General features: G+C 57.0%; 1 protein-coding gene across 2 annotated transcripts in view; it reads left to right on the top strand.

Moving 5' to 3' along the window:
* LOC122382075 (epidermal growth factor receptor-like) overlaps nt 1-22,378 on the top strand; it is a 79,131-nt gene that overhangs the window by 53,932 nt on the left and 2,821 nt on the right. The window contains exons 2-10 of one of the 2 annotated variants that reach the window (XM_043366984.1): nt 10,870-11,151; nt 11,595-11,761; nt 16,590-16,758; nt 17,226-18,311; nt 18,566-18,698; nt 19,094-19,370; nt 20,272-20,420; nt 20,669-20,855; nt 21,385-22,315. In XM_043366984.1, coding sequence (XP_043222919.1) covers nt 11,022-11,151; nt 11,595-11,761; nt 16,590-16,758; nt 17,226-18,311; nt 18,566-18,698; nt 19,094-19,370; nt 20,272-20,420; nt 20,669-20,855; nt 21,385-22,315 — 3,229 coding nt within the window. In that variant the 5' untranslated portion in view covers nt 10,870-11,021. The remainder of the gene's footprint in view (nt 1-10,869; nt 11,152-11,594; nt 11,762-16,589; nt 16,759-17,225; nt 18,312-18,565; nt 18,699-19,093; nt 19,371-20,271; nt 20,421-20,668; nt 20,856-21,384; nt 22,316-22,378) is intronic. The other variant, XM_043366985.1, reaches the window with a different exon arrangement.

The following is a 22,378-nucleotide window of genomic DNA, read 5'->3' on the forward strand; positions in this document are numbered from 1 at the left end:
CGGCCACTCCGCGGGCCCTCGTTTAATTTGCTTAATTTCTGTACAGGCAGGCCTCAGTAATTGGTGGCCGGCGCTCGACCAACGATAACGACTTATCAGCCGAACGCATTAGACGTTGTCATATTTTGTTCAGGTCTGTGACCACAAACACTACTGGGGGCGAATCAGTCTCTTCCATGCGTGTGCGCGAACTGCTAAAAAATTGCGTTTTGCAGCATGTAATCCATTCCAGTGAAGTTAACATTTGCACACGTTTCTTACATCTAATCCCGCCTCAAGATTAAACCGTTAAACTTCATTTTTTTAGTCGAAAAGAAATTTGAGTCATTTTGGGGTCATCCTCTCCTTACAAGTGCATTTACGGGGGTCTGTTATTACTGGTCGTGTCCTACCGTGTCACTGAGCCCGGTCCCACTGATCAGTTGCGCTCTCCCCGTGACGGTAAGACCGCTTAAACAAAGGCCGCTCGGGGGCGGGACGGTCCGCTCGGGCTCAGTTAATGTGCTCGGCGAGTGGTCGGCCGGCGTCGCCCGTCTCCTCGCGCTCCCCTCCGCTCTGACCCTGATTTCTGGACAGGCAGCAATTACCGAACTTGTTATCTGCCATGTTTTGGGATCGGTCGTGGGGTTCGGTCCCGCCCGGCGCGGCGGAGAGGGGTGCCAGCCGGCGGCCGCGCGCGCAGCAGGTGCCTCGGGCCGGCCGCGCGCAGATTTGCATCACAGAGCAGCAGGTTCACAGAGGTGAACGCATTAGTGGCCTGCGCCTCCCACCGCCGCCCACCCGGCCGCCCCCGCCCCCGCACCCGCACCCCTGCCCTGGCGCCGCGGCGGCCGGCCGAGCTGGGAACGCCGGCCAGTTTTTGCGGTGACCACTGCACGATTACCTGTAAAACGTCACCCGCTCGACAGACGCGGTCGCACTCGGTTCGCTGGGATCAGCCGCACAAACGGAGGAAACTTTCGCGCCGCGCGGGGCTGCAAGGAAAGCGCGCCGCGCGCGGCGGCCGCCGCTCGGCTGCGCTACACTCGGCGGAATGCGACCGACGAGGAAAAGGCGAGCGCTGCGGCGCGACGGTCCGGTGGCGTGACGTCAATCGCGCGACACCTTTACCGCCGAGCGGTGTTCTGCCGGGCCCGGCCCGATCCGTTCCCGGCCCGTTCCCGGCACGGCTGGCAGAGTGGCGGTCCGAGAGGGGAACCCATCTGGCGGCGGGCAGGTGCCCGGTGACAGAGCGCTCCGGCCAATCTGGCTCGCTGCCGGGCGCCGCCGGGGCACGCGGTGTCGTCAGCGGGGAGCCGCGCGCGGCCCGGCCGGTCGGAGCGCTCCACAGGGGTGCCCGCCGCCCGACGGGACGCCTCCGACGGGAAAAATATCCACTACATTATGAACCGTCGGACGGCGAACAAAGCCCCGCTCGTGGCCGGCAGGCGGCCGCCCGGTCCCTCGACCTTCTCGTCGGCCGCTGTTCTGGTCTCTAGCCGGCGCGCGGTTCCACCCCGGCCTCCCCCGCCTATTGACTCCGCCGCCGGCTGAATCCGCCTTGGCTGGAAATGTCCGATCACCTGTGTGAAAGAAGGCAGACTGGTGGCTGTTCAACGCGAGGTGCCGCGTGGATAAAGCTAAGTCTGATCAGTGTTTTGCCTGGCTAGTTAAGCAAGAAGGCGACTCGCGCCCTGTGACAATGTATAAGTGAGAGTATCAGCAGCGTGGGACAATGCGTCTTGATTGCTGCTGGAGAATTCTCCGTTACCAGCTGGTCGACCGGCTGCCGCGGTCCGCCTGTGTTATTGTCCCGGCCGCGGGCCGCACGGGGCCGTCCACCGCCGAGTAGCGGGCCGCCGCGCCGAGCCGGTCGGGCCCGGTGGCTGCGCTTGGCACGCCGGAGGTCAGGGCCGTGGGATAGAGCCAGTTCGGAGACAGGCCGCGCCGGTCGTGACCCGGCATGGACCGTGGCATCCGCGGCGCGGAGCTGCCCGATCGGAGCCGGAATGTTGTTAGCTCGATGGAGCTGACAGCGAGACGGTGAGTCTCGACGGCAGGATGCCGAGAGGACTCGTGACGTCAGCGACGGTGATTACGTCACGATCGGGCCTTGGCCGCGAGTGCACTGGTCACGCGCTTCAGACTAATGACGTGGGTACAACCGGCTGCGACCGCGACCAATGTCATGTGATGCCTGTTTGAGGTGTAAGTAGCCGCCTTGTGCGCCTTATTAAGCGAGTCCATCTCTTCAGCATTCTGAAGTAGGACGTTAATCTTAGTGAAACAAGAGCTTAATCCTAAACACCGTCATGGAATCAGTTTCTGTCGCTGCATCAAGATATTACCAACCCACCTTATCTCAGTCAGCATTATCTGCACATCTACGATCCCATCACATGCGTGTTCTCATCTCCGTACACGGAATCGGGGCGTAGTCTCTCACCACCTCCTCACTCCATGTAAGGCTGTCGACTCTGGCGCTGGGCGCGCCTGCTCCGCCCATGCTGCGCGCCTGGGGCCGCCCGTGCTGCGTGCCTCCCCTCGCCGGCCGGCCGGTGCTAGCGCCCTGTGTCGGCCCGCAGTCTCCGGTGCCGCGGGCTGGTGCTAGCGGCTGACTCAGAGCTGCAGTCTCCGAGCGAGAGCCGGCCGCCGCTGCACGCAACGCGAGGTCCCCGGGGCCGCGGCCGACCGGGTGGGAGACCCACCCGGCCGCTCCGACCGCTCCCGGTCCCTGTGAAACGGGACAGGGTGGTCTGTGACTGGTGATCATGCAGACTTCTCTGCAGAGCGCGACGCCTGTGTAGGCATGTGAATTTGAGGGAGCCTTATATTGGATTAAACTTGTTCGCATTGTGCTCATTGTTCAGTGAGAATTCATGCACGATATTGTCTCTAAGGGAAACCCTATCATTGCCCCAACTCTTGGTACAAAAGTTAGAAGTATGAACAAAGCTATGCTTCTATGAAGTCTTTTTGATAACGCAAAACACAGTTGTCAATATAACGAGCACAAATGGGAGAAACTGGAAACTCCAAGTGGCGATCTTTTCCTGCATTGTTTCCTCAGAAGTTTTCCAGTAAGCCAGACAAAAATAGTTCAAAAACATTCTCTAAATGACGCGTTATCTACAAAATATGTCAGGCGAGTGACGGTGCTCGTTAAATCTATGTTGTAATATAATCTCTGAGTAGGTAGGGGCATTATTCCCAAACACGTTGTGCACTAAGAAGATCTAGCCGGCTGCATAACGAGTCCGATCAGTCTCTCTGCACGACACTGAGCATACCCCTGACTATTAGATGGTGACACGATGCCTCCCCTGCGCAGGGTGGCAAAAAGTGGCCCCTATGCGGCGCGCGTCGGGGTGCGGTACACTACCACGGCTCAGAGACAGGCGACACGCATTTTTCCCACCACTCCAGCGAGACAAAGCGGAGAAGGGAGCCCCCACCGCGCCTGACCCACATTCGCCGCCGGTTCGCAAGCTTCGCGAGCAGCGGCGGCGGCGGCGTTTGGCCACCCTGTTGACACGAGCCCGCCCGCTGGACCGCCGGACCGCTGTCGTGGACTGCCGGACCGTCGCCGTGGACCGCCGTGGACCGCCCGGCAGCCGCCATCTTGGCCGCTGCGTCTGGAAGGCCTCCGGTCGCCACGGTCGCCGCCACCGTATTGTTTGCCCGGCGCTGGCGGCCGATTACCTGCTGTTTGTGTGCTATCGGTGCGGAAGAAAGCCGAGATGGCCGACGCGACGGCGTCTGGGAGCGCTGGGAGCGCGCTGCCAGCCTTCTCAGTAGCCTCGAGCCATGCAGGACCGGCTGAACCACCGTCACGACCGGCTCGGAGCGGCGCGAGCATCGCACGTCGATCGGCCCGCATCACAGCGCACGAGCGACTCCTGAGTGACTTGTCACCGGGTGTCGCAACGCGGCGCATCTGTTCGAGGAATACGGCGTCTTTATCCGCTGAGTGGCGGATGATGTAAGCCGCCTCTCGGTCGATCGGCAGTGCCCGGCCGCATGGCGCGAGCCGGAGCTGCCAGCCGGACCTCGGCCGGCAGACGGCGCTCGACGCTCCGTGCATAAACAGCGGGATAAACCGTCGGACATCCATTGACGCCGTGTCCAGGTGTGAGCGGCCCGGCACGCCAACACGACTGTCGTGCAGATGCCGGGCAGACAGACGGGCGCTCGGACGGCCGGCGCCGCCAGAATACCGATCAGAATATGGTCGTTCCGTGTCGGTGGCGCTTGGCAGTGCTGGGGTCACTCGGGGACCGCGTGGACATGAGACCCTCCGCCGTCTCAGTTTTGGGCTGTCGCCACCCGGGTCTGCGCCGCCGGACGCCAGCAGTTCCGGGTGGTGTCGTGACGAGCCGGGGACGTGTGCGCCGGACGCAGACGGGGCCGATGGAGGTCGTGACACGCGGAGGACAGTGAGCTCTGCGCGAGGGCAGTTACGCCAGACTGGCTCGTGGTCAGGCTGGGAATAGAATCCTTGTCGCGCGTGGTGTGTTAGAACGGTATGCGGAAATGTCTGCACACATTTGCTCTTAGTTTTGGTTCTCCCCAATATTTATAATGACAACTTTGAACAGAAAATATTAATCGTTATTACATAACTGTGTCCCTTTCCTTTTCTTGACCAACTCTTGGCGATTAATTGGGGCGATATTTATGTGAACTAAGCACGCTGTCGTGTAGGACATTCGCCATGGACATTCCCACAAATGCCAGCAGTAAAAAACGACATAGGTACAACGCTGGGACTAATTTCAGATAAGATCTGAAATCCTCTGCATAAAAAGTACGGACAGCCGCCTCTGTCCATGGAATAAATTGTGTTTTTGTCTGTGTGGTTTTTGTGTGCGGGGACAGGCGTCCGGCGGTGCGGGCCTCCCGGGAGCGGTCAGTGCCTGCCTGCCGGTGTCATGTCTCACCAGTGCGGGTGAGAGTGAGATTTTACTCGTCGCCATCCCGTAATCCTCGGCCAGTTACGTGCGATGACGTACTGTGGGATCGCCCGCCTGATTCGGCCGTCACGAGCCACCGACCGAGTGTGTAACTGTTGACACTCTGCGGTTTCCGGCACTGTGAGCGAATCCGGGTGTTCGTGCTCGAAACGACGTCTTGTGCGTAGTGCGTCGGATGCTTTGTGGAATCGGTACCTCCTTAAGAGGCCCTCGGGACTTTGCTATGGTCCAAACGAATCCACATGACGACGTGAGGGTTCAAGGATGGGGAACGGGCCGGTCAGCTGCTGCTTTCCCAATCTGTGCCACACGCTAGCTGGTAATGGCCGTCATACCGACGTGACTCTGCTGCTGATGTGTTGTTCATGTCAATGAACGAGGCGCAGAGAGGCGGCGCGAGCGGGCTTTTCTAATTTGCTGCCGCCGCGCTGCAGCGGCGGCGCTCGGCGCGGCTGCAGGCGGCGTGCATTAGCACGCCGTCCACTGACCGGCCGTTGCACAAGCGCGCGGCGTTTGCGACACCGCGAGCTCAGTGGCCGGATCTGGCGGCCTTCCTGGGCGCTTTGCTCGCCGGAGCCGCCCGGCCGAGGTCGAGCGGAGCGCCGGCCGCCCGCGGTGCCCGCTCCGAGGCAGCCGTCAAGGCAGCGGCTCGCCAGACACCTGTTCAAAACGCGCCCCTCCCAACGGCCGGTGGCGCGGGCGGAGACGGACGAGGGGGGGGGGGCGTAGCATCCCGTCCGGTACACCACTCGCCCCTGGCGTGGGAAAACGGAAACGTTGCAGCAGATGGCCGGCGCCGCAGCGCGAGGAAGTGATTATGCGATGCTACCCCTGTCCGGAGAAAATAGCCATTAGTGTCTCTGGAGGCGGGAGAAACGCCGGTCGTCGGCCGCCGGCCGGTTCGGGACCGCAGGAACTCGCGTCCGTCCGCAGTAGACACCTCATATGTACACTTGTCAGAGAACAGGATGGGGATCTCTATTAGACGCCAGATGGGCTGCGGTGCGCTACCAGCCGCGGGAAATGAGAACGGAGCCCGTCTCCGAACGGTTCGGCTGGAAATGGAGTTTAGGCCGCAGGGCACATTCAAAAGTATTTTGTAATCATGTAATACAGAGCTGACGGTGGCCCGTGAAATTGTCTCAATTTTAAAAAAACAATTTACTCTAAATCTACTGCTTCTTGGAAGTGTCTATTTTACTTACTGTTTCCAAAGCGAACCCCACCCGTGTCTTTGCATAATCCCCTCAGCGGCCCTGGGTGCATGCTCGACCAATCATTAACGAGTCATAAGAGCTGAATAATACCCGGCATTGTTTCTTGTTCGTAACGTTATCGAGCGCTGGCCTGTGTTTGATGCCGGCCTTAAAAATGGCCCAGTCACGTCTGTTGTGACACAGTGCCATAATCTGGTGCAAGAGCCCGTTCAATAAAACAGCACATGCAAGATTGGCAGTCATTGTTAAGTGAAATGGCTAGTTCTTCGTTTTCTTTGCATCTGATGGGCTTAAATTACGCTACCGAAAGGGACTGAGGCTATTGCAGTAAACCGTCTAGTGAAGGGGCCATGCAGGGGCTGAAGCTAGGTCAGGACGAGCAGCAGTCTTCTACATTTCTTTAGAGAAATCGTGCTAGTTGAGCCTAGTTTAGAACAAAGATAATATGTTTCGCCTGCATTTTGATGTGTATGTCTATGGTGAGAAGCGAATAACATTGAAACGTTCGCAGAATTTTGGCAAGTATCGAAACAGTCGACGATTACGGGGCTGCTCTGCCGTTTTTCTATAGCATATTTATTGCACTTGGTTTTCTTGGAGAGACGTAAGCTTTAAAAGCATGAGCTTGAACAAAAGCTTAAACATAAGCTTAGTAAGTGTAAACTAGGCGCCTTTTATGACTGCATGCTTCATGCATGTGCATGATAGAAGCGGCGCGAGCACGTCTGACGACATTGGCGCCGATATTCGGAAGCAGAGACCGGTCACGACCCCGCTTGTTACGGCCCCCCTGACCTCGACATCCCCGGCAACTGTAATTTTCCATTATTCTCGCCGTGTTTGGAGTTTGGACACAGCTGATAGATTATCGCTCATTACGCCGGGCCCACCATTTTTCTTCATGGCAGGCGTCATTTCCTTTTCCAGCCACATCTGATTAAGTAGTGTCACTTCCAGGAGTTTTCAGCAGAAAGACGTGGTCATTGAATATTAACCAGTCCGTGAAACAGCCGTCTGTTCAGGACCGTATGGCACGTGAAAAGACGGCCTTATCTGCTGTCCGGATCGGTCGCTGAATCGGTGCTCCTTGGGATCACGCTGCGTGGCCCAATCGTCTTACAAAGCGCGCACGCCAGGCCATCTCCAGAGTCTCAACGGAGGACTGATGGCGACCGGCCCGGTCCCGGCTGAAATTGGGTGCTCTCGCCGGCCCGAAATAACGAGCGCAGCTGGATGGCGCGCGACCCAAATTGGCCTCTGGACAGCTGGGGAGACGGTGAGTCGTGGACGAGGTGGAGTCCACGCTGAGTCAAACGAGCGGCGACCTGAGTCAGCCGTCGGCGGACTGAGTCAATCCGTCTCTCCCGCGGTAGTGATTCTGCCGAGCTGATTCAGCTCAGCCGCGGGCTAACTGGTCGGGCTCTGCGATCGGCGCCGGGTCCGAATATGGCCGCGAACCAGTTGCTCGGGCGTCAGGTGAAGCCTCTGACCCGAATCCGTTCGACGACCTATCGCCGCCCGGCTGATCGAAATCGACCTGCCAAATATATGCACGGACTGTCTCACTGCTGCCGGCTCGAAGCAGCGGTGATTACATTGCCGCGGCCGATAAGTGCTGATGGCTTCATTATTCGCGTGCACACGGCTGTTGCGACACTGCGATGGAGCGGTATCGCATATCTTCAACCACTCCAACCCTTATCGTGTGCTGGCATGTATGGCAAGTAAGATACGATCGCGTATTCAGACGGTCTTATCCGGAGAACAGTAAAGCTCTGGTTCGTGAGTGCTGGCGAGTGCTTGGTTTAGCGTACTCTGCAGTGCGGCGAAGTGGCGCGAGCGGCCTGTCAGCTGGAGATCTGGTCCCCTTACCGCAGGTCGTGGGGATCCTCTTATGAGCTCAGCGTTATCTGTTGATGTCTAGGCCAGTTTTTTGCTCTTTATCCACATCGGAGCCCACCTCAGTGGCATTTTTCTGTGTAGCCGACTATTTTACTGTTCTGTGGTAACCGGGCGTTAATGCTGAAGCCATGGTGATGTGTTGTCTGAGGACATAAAACAGGTTTGCCGAAAACTGGAGCGGGTAAGTGAAGATTACAGTACGAAGATGCCGCCGTTAGAGCGGTCACCACGCCCTTTCCTGCTTGGGTTCGACAACCTGAACTACTAATGCGGCACCGAACACCTCCGCCGAGAGCGGCCCGTCAGATCTGGACGGCCGGTCCGCTGTGGTTGCGCCCGTCACGTCTGATCTCGGGTCGCGGAAGAGACACCGCCCCTATCCCTCCGGTCTGACGGACCCGGCCTCCAGTCGGCCTCCGAACCGGTGACGGGTGAGACCCGGTCGTCACCCGTCTCACCCGCCGCGGGCCCTGTCCCGTCACCGGCCCGTCACCCGCCGGGCCGGTCGGCGGAGCAGCCCGGCGAGCGGACGGCGTCTTTCATGTCGGCCCGGCGCGCCCTTCACGGCTGTCCGGTCAAGTTAACCGGTCGTCGACGACCCCAGCCGCGGCACTCATATTCAGTGGCGGCGCTGTTTGAACCAGCCCGCTATGGCCATCGCCGCGGTGACACGCGTTGTTTGAGTTCGAGCAGGCTGTCATATAATATTGGGCGGAGACGCCAGACGTGTTCTGCAGTGAGATGCATTCGCCGTGGCTTCTTAAGGAGCTGATGATGGGATAGTGGTCATTGTTGTTGACATCATATTCATTGCTCTCATTCTGAACACGGGTTGTCCGGTTCGTGGTTTATTACGATGCAAATTGGTGATGACACACTTCGAATGTTTGAATTCAAGATATGTCTGTACTTCCAACCGCGTAGTTCTCACTGCTGGTGATCTTAAGTGGTCAGGCCTTGATGACAAGGTATGATAGCGATACCTCGGCTGAAAAACATTAACACTTCGTTCCGTTCTAGAAACGCACGTTGATTGCCAAGATGATGCCGGTCATTTCTCACAACATACTTTTGTTTTGACTCTGTTTCGCAAGCCCTTAGCACAGACCCCTGAGAATCCAAGAAGTCGTGAAACTTCTTATCTCTCTGGGCACCAAGTAGTTACACGTCACTTGTGGGCAGCACGAACACCCTCCGAAAGTCCGCTGAAATGCACCGATTTACCGAGGCGATGGCCTTGCCTCACGACTTTGCCCATCGCGGTTGTACGGCAAGGCAGCCACGACCATTTTTACCCTATGAGGACGCGAGGTCGAGTATAAAAACAACACCGATTGCCGTCTGGCCTGGCCGCGCTGCGGCTATCGTTGGTTACATTAGCGATATTTTACCGACCGACCGTTGCATTTTTAACATCTCAGATCACCTGTTCTCTGGAGTCGTTCCGCGAACCCACCTCAATCGACACCCGACTCGGCGAGAGCTGATCGCAGGATCCCGTTTTGTCGCGAAGACGACACGAAGACGGATGGCTCTGCCGGCTCCGTGCTGCTGACCGCTCCGCTACGGTCCTAGCAACTCGCTGTCCAGCTTAGACAGCTCGCCGACCGAGCTCAGCCAGCTCACCGGCCTGCCTCAGACGGCCCCCGTGGCTGGCGCGGCCGGCTATTTGAATTTCAGATGGCGGCGGCTGCGCGGTGGGTCTGTCCACGCCGTTTTCCTGGTGGTCGCCTGACGACCTCGTCTGCCGGCCCTGCTGACGGGACGCGGCGGCCACCCACCGGAGGGGCCGCACTAAAGTGATTCGTCCGCGCCGACACCGTGTGACGCCTCGTGACGGATCGTGACGTGTCTGAGTCGATCGTGACAGCCGTAACGGATGGGAGGTAGATGGAGCGCGACGGGACGCGCATGGCGTCTCCGCTGCGGACCGTGAGGTGCAGAGGAGTGGTGTTCATTTGGAGCGTGTGGGCCGCTCGTGAGGTGTCGGTGAATCAACTGACGCCAGCTGGCTGATGGGCCTGGAGTGTTGCCGACTGTCTGCCTGGGACGTTAATTACACCGGCCGAGCTGGTCTTATACAGCAGGCGACGCCACTGGCAAGGCTTCGCATCTGCTGATGAAATAGTTGATAGTCATTCCTGAAGATTCGGCATCTGGTTAGCAACCCTCTTTGAACAGCAGCTGGACCTTGATGCGAGACCCTCCGTGGTCGACGTCCTGACTCCGTCGCGGCAGGCATCGGAGTGGCAGAGGCGGACTGAGGCTCCCGTCCAGTGCTGGAAATGAGGCCGCTTTCTGGTCCCGGCGTTTTATTCTCCGGGTGGGTTAGCCCCGTCTAGCGCTTAGCCTTTCGGGACCCTCTCAGAGCCGCGGTTGTTTTTGCCGCTCGGCCCATTCGAGATACAATATTGTAGTCACACGAAGTTTATTTGGGGCCTCTGAACATACGACTTCGAAATTAATCGATTCTACAAAACCTTTTTCTTTCAGCTATATGCATACATTTAACAGTAACTCCACACTAGGCTGGTTTGGCTGGCCCTAAATGAGCTTCGTGTGCCTATTAACTTTGCATCTCGACTGCGGCGAGCGGCGAAAACAACCGCGACCCTGAGTGGGTCCCGAAAGGCTAAACGCTGGACGGGGGTAACCCACCCCGAGAATAAAACGCCGGGACCAGAAAGCGGCCTCATTTCCAGCACTGCTCCCATCCCGACCCTCTCAAACCTCCCGAACTCCATCCTGACCAACACCGACCTGCTGCACCTCTCTGACAGCCGTGTCCCTGTTTTCAGCTCGTCACCGCGACGTCACTTGAGCCGCGCACGGCGCGTGCGCGCTGCCCATTCTCCGCCCTCTCCTGTGATATTATGTCTGCGCTCGCGTGCTCCGAGCTTGCCGTCGCCAAGTGCTGCTAGTCTTCTCTCTCGGCCGCCGCGCAGTCAGAATGCTGCCGAGCAGGGGCGGCATGTTGCTGGGGTGTGCGCTGGCGCTGTGCGCCGCGCTTCAGGCGGGCCTGGTGGCTGGCCAGCTACCGCCGGAGTTCAACGACGGCAGCACGCACATGAAACAGAAAAGTAAGTAGAAACCCGAGTAAGCAGCGCTTATCGAGGTGAGAAGTATACCTACCTCTCACCATATAGGTGCGTGAAAGGTAAGCAGCTCAAGTCCCGGCAGCTGCACCAGTCGGAGTTGGAAGCGGTGGTTATGTGAGTACCATCTACCCGCAGAGGAATCCGCGGCCTGCCGCGCCAGATCCTCTGCGGAATGTCTGTCATTGCTGCGGTGATGTATCTTCAGTGTGGCGATACTCAAGGACAGCGCCCTGTGTGTTTGACCAGATATTGCATCATTGACGTTTTTGATAGCATTTCGTTTGGCTGTTAGCTTGTAACGTAATTCTGATGGGATTAGAATGGCGGTAGGCTTTGACTGGATAAACTAAGTGCGCACCTTGTCTCGAGTTTAAGCAGAAAAGCTGTTGTTGTCGTGCTGACGAGAGTGACGTTTGGTTTTTCAGTTTGTATCGGCACTAGCGGACGAATGTCTGTGCCGGGAAACCGGACCACCCACTACCAGAACCTCAGGGATCGCTACACCAATTGTACCTACGTGGACGGCAACCTGGAGCTGACCTGGCTGCAGGACGACAGCCTCGACCTCAGCTTCCTCCAGTACATCAGAGAGGTCAGTCGTGGTGTCCGCCTGCAGTGTGGAATCTCCGCCACCTCTAGTATCGCAGAGGGGTCAGTCGCAGTGTCCTCTGGTAGTATGGAGTCTCCCCATCTCCCCTTCCTCAGAGAGTTCAGTCACATTGGCCACTTGCGGCGTGGGGTATCCCTAGCGTCCACTTCATCAGAAGCTTCAATAACAATCTCGACACGGTGCCCAGACCTCATATCCCCTGCCGTATTAGTCACGCTTCTCTGAATCGGGGAGACCTGTCAACGTAGGCCTCATACAGTGCATCGAAGTAGCTGGTGTCAGCGTGTCTTCCAGGGCACCGTATAAGCTTCGAGGAAAGCTATGTCACCCCCCCCCCCCCACCAAGAGAACACAGAGTTCACACACCTGTTCTGAACAACAAGCCGGTACAAGTGTACAACAAGGCCAATGCACGTTTCGCTTAGTGTGCTTCCCGAAGTGCATACGTAACTATTTGTTTTCGCCTTTTTCGCTCGGTCTCCTTGACAAGAAGCCGTTTGACCTATCGTCCTCGGTTCGTCTCACACGTGTTTCTATACGGCCCAATCCATATAGACGTCCTGCTCACTTTGCATATGATGCAACGCCGCTGCTTCGGCAGCTTTATGATGCAAGACGGCCCACTGGGCTGGTTTGCATCACATACCTTCTGAAATATAGTCGCGCACGCTTTGGGATGCTCCAAACATGTTACAGATATCAGCGTTGGCTTCGTGTCGGGTCGTGGCGATGCCGGTGGGGTATATCCGGGATACCAGTAGCGGTCAGCGACCATCCAGGATCTAGCCTGTATAATCGGATGGAAATAGAATGAGACCAATGCGGAATTGGCTGCACATATATGTCCTGGGAATGTTTGAGCCGGGTCGTGCCGTGGTCCACCTGTGTGCCAATGCGCTAGTGTGCGAACGTTCGGGACAGAGGCGGTTATCGACGAGCGCTGTGGACACAGTCTATCTTATCGTGTGTCGGTCTTGCCTGTCGCCCACGGTTTCACTCTGTGACCCATCCGGGTGTCAAAACGTGCTCAGATAGGGAGGCAGGGGAGGCAACACAGCCCACTCACACTGGGCCTTACCGTGATAGCAGGAACATGACAGCAGCAATCAGGGCGCATCCTACTAGCGTGGCCCGCACAGATGTTTGGAATGGGATAAAATCGCGTCGACAAACAATCGTTCGAACCGAATGCCGTGGTTGAATAATAAGCTGCAAAGGGCAAAAGTATTTTCGTGTTATTTGCGACCGTCTAAATTGATAAGCTTCGCTGATGCCTAACAGTCTTATACTGAGTGTAGTTGGTAAAAACAGCACGGGTATCCTCCCCTCTCATAATTTATCTTTCGGCGTAAGACGACACAAGGCGGCTGCGGAACGGCACCAACCGAATGGTTTTGAATGTTTTCGAACTTATCTCTAGTGTGTGCTGTGTGGCGTGCACTGTGTATCCTTCCTAAAGAAAGTGGCACCTCGGGTTCAACTGCGCAATGTATTGATAGTGACAAAGTGAAAACAGACACGTTTTGCCGTTGCTTGTTCCTCAATATGTGTCGATTCTTGTGACACACACCCTGCACAATGGCTGTTCAGTGTTCAGTTTCCCCAAAGCGTTCCCAGGCGACAATTCTGGGTCGCTGTCTGTAATGTTGCGTGCAGAGAACAGGACAAGAACACAACGAGGTCGATAGTAATCCCCTGCCCCTCTGGCCTTCCGCCTTCGATAGCAATCAAAATTTGCGTACCGATGCCAGTCAACATAAATCGCCGATAAGGTAACGAGCCAAGTACAATGGTCAGTTTTGCTTTATGTGACTCAAGAAGCGATAAGCCACGACGAAGCACAAGCCCTTATCGATAGTGATAAATTGTGTACGGCTGATCGTGACGTGCAGGCTGTTCTTTTTCTCTTGCATCCAAATAGATCGTCAATGAGCCGTCAATAAGCATGTTGTCAATGCACCATGCCGAATTCTATTGTCCGTGCCACTTTTTTGTTGTGCAAGAAACTCTTCATTGATTGCGATAATTGATAGCCTGAAGCTGTTCCAATGTATCCGAGGCGATCCTATATGGACTACGGGTCCGGTTTTCGGGCGGCGGAGTCGCCCGCTCGGCCGCTCCGTCGGGAAGGAAGTGCGTAGTACCGGTCCAGAGGCGGCCTGCCGGCTGCCGGACAGGCGTTTGTCTCCTCGCGCCGCTAGGGAAACGGCTATTTGTTCAAAGGCTATCTTAGGGAAGGAAGTTATCTCGTTTCAATTCAGGAAATGGATACGCCCACACCAGGTTTGGTGTAGCATGGAAAGCATCACAAAAATGGGCTTTCACGGAAAACTGCTAGATCTAAGGCACATTTATTACACTCTACGGCCCGTTTTATCATAATCAGGCATTTTGAAAAAAGTTGGGGGTGGGGGGCTTGCTTTATATGTGTCGCAACTCGCAGTATTCAGGTCGCATGAACGTCTATCGAATGCATGGTTCTCAGTAGCCAAATATGCTGAAAGAGGCGCCTGCCGGATTCATGATATTCAAATAAGTCGCACTCAAGCCGCGTTGATTCGTGGGAGGCCTTCCTCATAAGGGTGCCGGGGAAATATCAAACCATTCATTCGAGTAACCTCCTGCGCAACAAGCCCAAAGCTTACGTAATGTGACCCGTATATCTTCATTAAAGCATATTGCAAGGGATTTACCTAAGCACTACGACGGCGTTTGCGTTCCTTGAACAACAACGACGCACAGCGCACTGGATTGGAGCGCTCGTCTCTCGATCCCTTGAGAAGCCACCTCTCCCTCGCCGGCCTCCGTCCCTGCCCGCCTGTTTAGTCCATCCCTCTCTACCCCGCAGGGCACGGCTGACCCTCCCTCCTCCCTCCCTCCTCCCGCCGACTCCGGCTGCTCTCCCTCGGCCGGCTCGGAGGCCGCAGACCGCCGCTGTCGCCGCCGCGGGGCTAATCATGCATCTGCTGCTATCTGTTGCTGCCATCTGCATGATGCAGCAGCAGCAGCGGCGGCGGCGTGCCGAGGGCAGCGGCACTGCACGCCGCCGAGGCCGGCCCGGCGTGTGACCGGTGCACGCGCCGGGCGAGGGACACGAGCGGGCCGGGCCACACCCGCTGCCGCTCTCCGGTACCCGCTCCCCAGCCCGCTGAGCTGACCGGGAGAGAGGAACACGAGCGGACGGAGCCACACCCGGTGTATACGCTCCCCGCGCGGGCTCCCGGACTGTCAGTTCCTCAACCTCTACTGCCCGATCTCCGCGCTTCTCTTCTCGCTCTTGCAATTAGCTCCCTACTCTCCTGCTCCCTTCTCTCTCCTCTCTCCTCTCTCCTATCTCCCCAGTCCCCTCTCCCTCCGGGGGTCCGGCCAGGTGGCGAGCCTTCGTGAAGGACGGAAGGTCGAGCAGCAGCTCCTTGATTCACGACGCGCTCACCCAGGCTGTGCGATGATTATTCAGCTCACACTTCTCGTTAGGTGCGACAAACCTCTCTGGAGTCTTGGGATGAGCTTCACGTAATCCGCGTCGATGATAGCGTCACTCAGTCCGATAACGTTATTCTTCGCCTAACGAGCGAAGGCCGTTCATCACTAGGTCTGAGGCATGTCTTCCGATGCTCTTCTCCTGCCCATATTCGTGCTTAAAATAATAATGCTTTAAAACCTATATCAGCGTGAAAGCTTTCGAAATCGACCATTCAGAGATCGCCGCTCTAATTGTCAGGCTATAAAATTGATGAAGGCTGTGGCCTGTATTGGAAGCCCATAAAAAGCCCGGTGTACCCGTTATATGACCCACGTGACCGGTGGGCGAGCTGGCGGAAACCTACATCTTCGGCACTTGACCGTCTTCTGTGGTCAGCGAACGGCTCATAAACGATACTGCGGGGCCCAGCTACTTGCATTTGGAGTGGATAAGCGGCTTAATAACCGGCACCTCTAGCTTGGCGGGCGTGCGGTCTGTAAACCGTCAGCTCTAGCCGGAGGCGGTGGCGGCGCCGTTGGAGGCAGCGGCGGCGGCGGCGGCGGCGTCATGTCAGTGACTCGCCGGTTGGCGGCCGCCGCCACCGCCACCGCCGCCGGCCGCCACGCCATTAACCGGAACATTAATTTGTGAGCCGGCTTCAGATGGAGAGAGATACCGGGCCGAACCAACAGCGGCACGGCAGCAGGGCCAACGGTCGGTCCCGGCCACCGGCGCCGCTACCTTGCAGCGCACTTCACACGAGTCTGTCTCCGCGTCAGGTCACACCAAGGTCACTCGGTGCACGCGGGGACGCCAGCGACAGCCACCGGTCAAGCACGTTCTCGCTACTTTACACATTCAGCAGACATTCAAAGCTGCTCACTTGTCCGAAGATCACCCAGACAGCCAGCGTTTAGGATGCGCGATGTGGCCTGTGGCCTGTTTTCGTCGCGGTCTAATCATTTACCCGGACAGCCGGGCCGTGGTCACCTTTCCCATGACCCTGTGTGGCGGCGGCGGCGCCTCGCGCAGCTGACGCAGGCGCTTCTGAACGCGGTCGGTGCGCAGTGCGGCACATCAAACCGCTGACCGAGAAGATATCGATAGCCCGTCGGACATCGATCTCGTGCATTCATTCCGCGCCGTGACCAACGTGATGTAAAGCGTGCGAACACAGGCTGAATTACAGGCTCGGAGAATCTGGCTGATGCATCGACCGATAGCATGCGACCCGAGAGGCTCCCCTGCGTGACCTGCGTGACCCGGCCGACCCATGTGACCTGAGCGACCCTTGTGCTCCCCATTCGCTGCGACCGGTATGCGTGACGTGGCCTCTCTGTTCGACAGGTGACCGGCTATGTGCTCATCTCGTATGTGGACGTCCGTCGCCTGGTGCTGCCTTCGCTGCAGATCATCCGCGGCAGGACTCTCTTCAAGCTGAGCGTTCGCGACGAGGAGTTCTCACTCATGGTGACCATGTCGAAGATGTTCAGCCTGGAGATGCCGGCCCTGAGAGGTGAGAATCGTTCGCCTCAAGGAATGAGAAGTGTCGGGTGAACGCGGTGCGCTGGGCCGATGTGTGGTAGGAGAATGTGTTCGTGTTTGCTTCTTGTCGGCGCTGTGGTCGCCTACCAGGCATTCGCGTGATATGGCCATAGTGGGCGGGAGAGCTCCACTCGCGAACATGCAATGCCCCCACCTCAGCTGTTTGTTGAGCTGCCGAGCCTCGACTGAACACCCAACGGCTTCACATTCCTGCCAAGTTTTAGCAAAACGAAATGCTTATCCGAATATGCTTGGGAATATTTTAATATACTGACACGCGGATTGTTGGGGCGCCTTCTTTGATCATATTGCACATTACTTCGTAGGGGCAATGACACTGTCTTCTTTTCGTGTATTGGCTAGTGAAATTTCTATTTTGACGCAAATCGAGGTCGTATGCAGTCGGATTAACAACAATCCCCGTGACGTCCTTGGCAGATATTCTGGCGGGCAGCGCGGGCTTCTTCAACAACTACAACTTGTGCCACATCAAGTCCATCAACTGGGACGAGATCCTGACAGGGCCGGGCGCTCACGACGTCTACGTTTACAACTTCACCGAGCGCGAGCGTAACTGTTCGAGCTGCCATCCGTCGTGTCCTGCCGAGGGCGGCTGCTGGGGACCGGGCCCCGACAACTGTCAACAACTGAGCAAAATCAACTGCTCACCGCAGTGTCACGGCGGTCGCTGCTTCGGCCCGGAGCCGCGTCAGTGTTGCCACCTGTTCTGCGCTGGAGGTTGCACTGGACCCACCCAGTCGGACTGCCTGGCCTGTCGCAACTTCTACGACAACGGCGTCTGCAAGCAGGAGTGTCCGTCCATGATGCGCTACAACTCGATCACGTACTCGTGGGAGCCGAACCCGGACGGCAAGTTCGCGTACGGCGCCACCTGCGTGAGGGAGTGTCCCGAACATCTGCTCAAGGACAATAGCGCTTGCGTACGTGCCTGCCCAGCCAACAAGAAGGCCAAAAATGGAGAGTGCGTGCCGTGCAACGGGCCATGCCCCAAGACGTGTCCCGTGGACAAGCTTGAGATCATCCACGCTGGTAACATCGACAAGTTCAAGAACTGCACGATCTTGCAGGGTTCGCTCCAAATCCTTCAGCATTCTTTTGATGGCTACCAAGAGATCTACGAAAATTATACCTTCGGCCCTCACCATGGCAAGATGCATCCGAGCAAGCTGGAAGTATTTAGCACCGTCAAGGAAATCACCGGATTCGTCAACATCGACGCCTACCACCCGGAGTTCCGCGACCTGGGCTTCCTTCGTCGTCTGGAGGTGATCGGTGGACGCTATCTGCACGAGTACTTCTCAGCTCTGTATGTAGTGAAGACGTCCCTCGAATCACTCCGTCTGGACTCGCTGCAAAAGGTACGCTCCGGAGGTGTGATGATCGTGGAGAACAAGAGACTCTGTTTCGCTGAGGGCATCAAGTGGCAGGCCTTCATCTCACGGGAACAGAAATCTCAGTCCTACGACGTCATGGTCGACAAAAATCGCAACGCTTCTGAATGTGGTAAGTACCAAGCAATTGTTGACAGACTAACTGGTCTCACTGTGCAGAGATGTCGGTAAACTCAGTGTGTTTCCTTATTGGTAAATTGCAAAGCTGTGTAATCCGTTGTACTTCCCACGGCTGTGGCCCACCCATTTGTTCACTGTCTGCCGATGGACCTCTCAATAGCCGTGGGCCGACGAGTGTGACGTCCCACTGCGTTCTGAGAAGTGTCGCCGTGTGGGGCTGTCGCTGAGAGTCTTGTTCGCTTGCAGCCGCCGACGGCCAGGTGTGCCATGAGCAGTGCACCGAGGACGGCTGCTGGGCAGCCGGCGCCGACAGCTGTCTCCACTGCAAGCACTTCAGGGTCGGAGAGCGCTGCGTAGAAAAGTGCGACAAGACACTTGGGTAAGTCTGCCAAGAATGCGTGTACGTTTTCTTGCCCAACAATACGCATGAAATAAGGATAACATATTTCCTTGAAGCGTTGAGGCGAACCCTATATGCGCCTGTTTGTACTTTTCAAATGCTATTCAGGGGTGCTGCTGTCTTGTTCATGAGCAGTGGTGACACGTGGCCACTACCCTCTTTGCCTAGCGTCCCGCTAGTCGCTGGAAGCCGGATCGATGGTCTCTCAGAGTCGTGTATGTCAGACAACTCCTCACCGGTCTTTGAGGCCGTCATCCTTCCTGGTATTGTGTCCAGCAAGGATATCGATCACCTTTCGCGTTCCATCACCGATCGCTACAGCGAGCGGTGTCGTGCCCAGCAGCAGCCCCTAACCGATGTCTCTCCTCTTGCAGCATGTACCAGAAGTCCGAGGACACTTGTGCTATCTGCCACGAGGAGTGCGACGGCCCGTGCACAGGCGAGGGTCCCGGACAGTGCGACCGCTGCAAGCACGTCAAAGACGGACCTTACTGCGTGGCACAGTGTCCATCTACCAAGTACAACTCTTCGGGCGAGTGCCTTCCCTGTCACGAGAACTGCGTGGGTGGATGTTCTGGGCCAGCCAACACGGTCGGAGAGGGCGGATGCTTCAGCTGCGAAGGAGCCATCGTCGGACCCAACGAGGAAGTGGTAAGTGCCGTATGTCGTTTGACACAGTGGGAAGGCGTCAGTTGTTTGTTCAGGCCGGACTGGGCCAACAGCACGATGAACATGATGTGTGGGTGGAGTGGTTGGTGTGCGGCTCCAAAACTGTCGGCAGATAGCCTTTGGCTCGATATTTTATTCACAGCTGTGTTGTTTTATTCGCAACTCCAAGGGGCAGCCGATTGAGGCATCACATGTAGCGCGCCGTTTCTCATCTCGCAGCTAATGCGTAGTAGTGGTTCGCTCCACATTTGCATGTATTGTCACTCTATAATGGACCGCGGTGGGCGGTCCCAGTGCGCCATTTGCACCTGCCACACCGGTTTTGTGGCGTCCTCGGTCTGAGCGACACCTCGCGGCATTTGTGATGTCACCCCGGCCGGGATACAGATGTCGCCGAAGCAGTAATGTGCTGGTAGCGGACCGCTGCACCTGCAGACTGTGCAGCGCACCGCCAGCTCTGTTTACCTGTCGAATTCCTGCATTCAGATGCGCGCTGCGCGGCCGCTCGGCTGAGCTTTACTGTTAGCTTCGCTGCAGATGCCGCGTCGGTATCGCCGGCAATTTGCATGCTGCTCGGTGCGCTGCATGAGAAGCGACGTTCGCCGACGATTTGCATTCGAGAGTTTCGTGTAAACTGAGAGAGCGAGGGATATAGCGCTGAAATCATGCGCGATCCTAACAGTATCGTCCGAAGGTGACGCCTTCTCTGGTCTCGGCTGTCGGCGTGATAACAGCTAGCAGGACAGTCCCGCGCCTCTCGCTGACTGAGGCACCCAGTATGCTGTCCGTCGTCAGTGTGATAACGTCAGGTGACGTCACCTAATGCTGACGTCACCGATGTCTTGGCTCGCGTGTGACGGCGTCGTGTGCTGGTGGTCCACAGGAACGCTGTCTGAATGTGAACGAGACGTGTCCGATGGGGACCTTCCTGGAGTTCGTGGCACCTCAGAAGCAAGGACGTCTTCGGCCGTTGGCAGGCAAGAACATCTGTCGTGGGTGCCACCCACGCTGCAAGAACTGCACCGGCTTTGGGTGAGTACGGCAGCCGCTGTCTGGAGCTTGTCCTGTGACGATTGTTTGCGTTGGGGAGATTGAAAGGGGATGGTACCCATTTCTTACGTTTAGTTTCAACAATGGGTGCACGAATTGGGCAAAAGGATAAGTGAACAATGCATCTTTGACTGAACAAAATCAAAGCAATACTCACGCAATCAGGTCTCTTAGATCATCACGCATCCCGCCCGTTTCCCATTGTTGACTTACGTCGTCTTGACCCGCAGCTTCCATATCAACGTGTGCCACGAGTGCGTGCACTACCGCAGCGGCGAACAGTGCGAGGACGAATGTGACGTCGACTTCTACGTCGACGAAGAGCGCCACGAGTGCCTCCGCTGCGCCGCCGAATGCCAAGGCTGCTACGGGCCCGGCCAGCACTGCAAGACCTGTCGAAACTACCGCATCTACCTGGTAAGCAGACGGCGACACAGATGTCGGCGCGTGACGAGCGGCGCGCAGCGGTAATGCAGACGTTTGGTGCATCGCTAACGGTGATGGCCCTCGCGTCGTGGTACTGCACCGCTGTCGCCGATGTGTATGTATAATTGTATGTGTTCTGTGCTGGCCGGAGACCTTTTGCGATCAGATACGGGGGTCACCCGGGCGTTTACATAGATGTCATGCAAAACACTCAATGGGGGTGCGCCGTATGGTTGGTCGAAAATCATTGAGCAGGCCTTTTGACAATATTTTTACGGGATGCCAATGAGGACCTGCCAGAGCTAGGGTTGTTATGCGAGACATTTGTTTATCGATGAGTCGGAACATGACTATCGCATACGCCACGGTTTCCGCCCTTGTTTGCGGGTAGCAGGGCAGCATCGGTGTATGTAGCGTTCTTGTTGAACTAATAGCTAGATGATGTTAGTATACCCGGACAACACTACATGGACACCACTCATTGATGAATATATCACCGCCTCTTCCTCCCTGCCCTCAGGATTCGGCGGACGGCTCGTCCAACTCGTCGGCGTTCAACTGTACGACGCACTGCCCCGAGTCTCACCCGCACAAGATCTTCCCCGGGGACGACCAGCCGCCGTACTGCTCCACCGAGCCGGGCGTGCTCCCGCTGCATGGCGCCGAGGACAGTGTCACGATCATCGCCAGCTCCGTCTCCGTCACGCTGGTCTTCCTGCTCGTCATCGTCACCTTCATCATCTGCAAGTGCCGCAGCGACCGCAAGAAGGAGGACATGCTCAAGATGACGATGATGATGAGCAAGGAGGGCCTCAATGAGCCGTTGAAGGTGACCAACGTCAAGCCTAACTTGGCCAAGCTGCGTATCGTGAAGGAGATCGAACTTCGCAAGGGCGGTATTCTCGGATTCGGTGCGTTCGGCACTGTCTACAAAGGCGTCTGGGTTCCCGAAGAGGAGAATGTCAAGATCCCTGTTGCTATCAAGGTCCTCCGTGAGGGCACGGGAGCGGACACTAACAAGGAGATTCTGGAGGAGGCCTACATCATGGCGTCGCTGGACCACCCGAACCTGCTCCCCCTGCTGGCCGTCTGCATGACCTCGCAGATGATGCTGGTCACCCAGTTGATGCCACTTGGCTGTCTGCTCGACTACGTGAGGAACAATCGCTCCAAGATCGGTAGCAAGCCTCTCCTGAACTGGTGTACGCAGATCGCTCGCGGTATGGCCTACCTGGAGGACCGGCGACTGGTCCACCGAGATCTGGCCGCCCGTAACGTCCTGGTGCAGACACCCAACTCTGTGAAGATCACCGACTTCGGTCTGGCCAAGCTGCTCGACATCAACGAGGAGGAGTATAAGGCGGCCGGTGGAAAGATGCCCATCAAGTGGCTGGCCCTGGAGTGCATCCAGCACCGCATCTTCAACCACAAGAGCGACGTCTGGGCCTTTGGTGAGTTGGACGTAGGAGCGAAGTTATGCTTCACTATCAAACGATCAGTTGAAGTTAATTTTA

The sequence above is a fragment of the Amphibalanus amphitrite genome, unplaced genomic scaffold (assembly GCF_019059575.1).
Source record: "Amphibalanus amphitrite isolate SeventyFive unplaced genomic scaffold, NRLGWU_Aamphi_draft 000133F_arrow, whole genome shotgun sequence".
Taxonomy (NCBI): domain Eukaryota; kingdom Metazoa; phylum Arthropoda; class Thecostraca; order Balanomorpha; family Balanidae; genus Amphibalanus; species Amphibalanus amphitrite.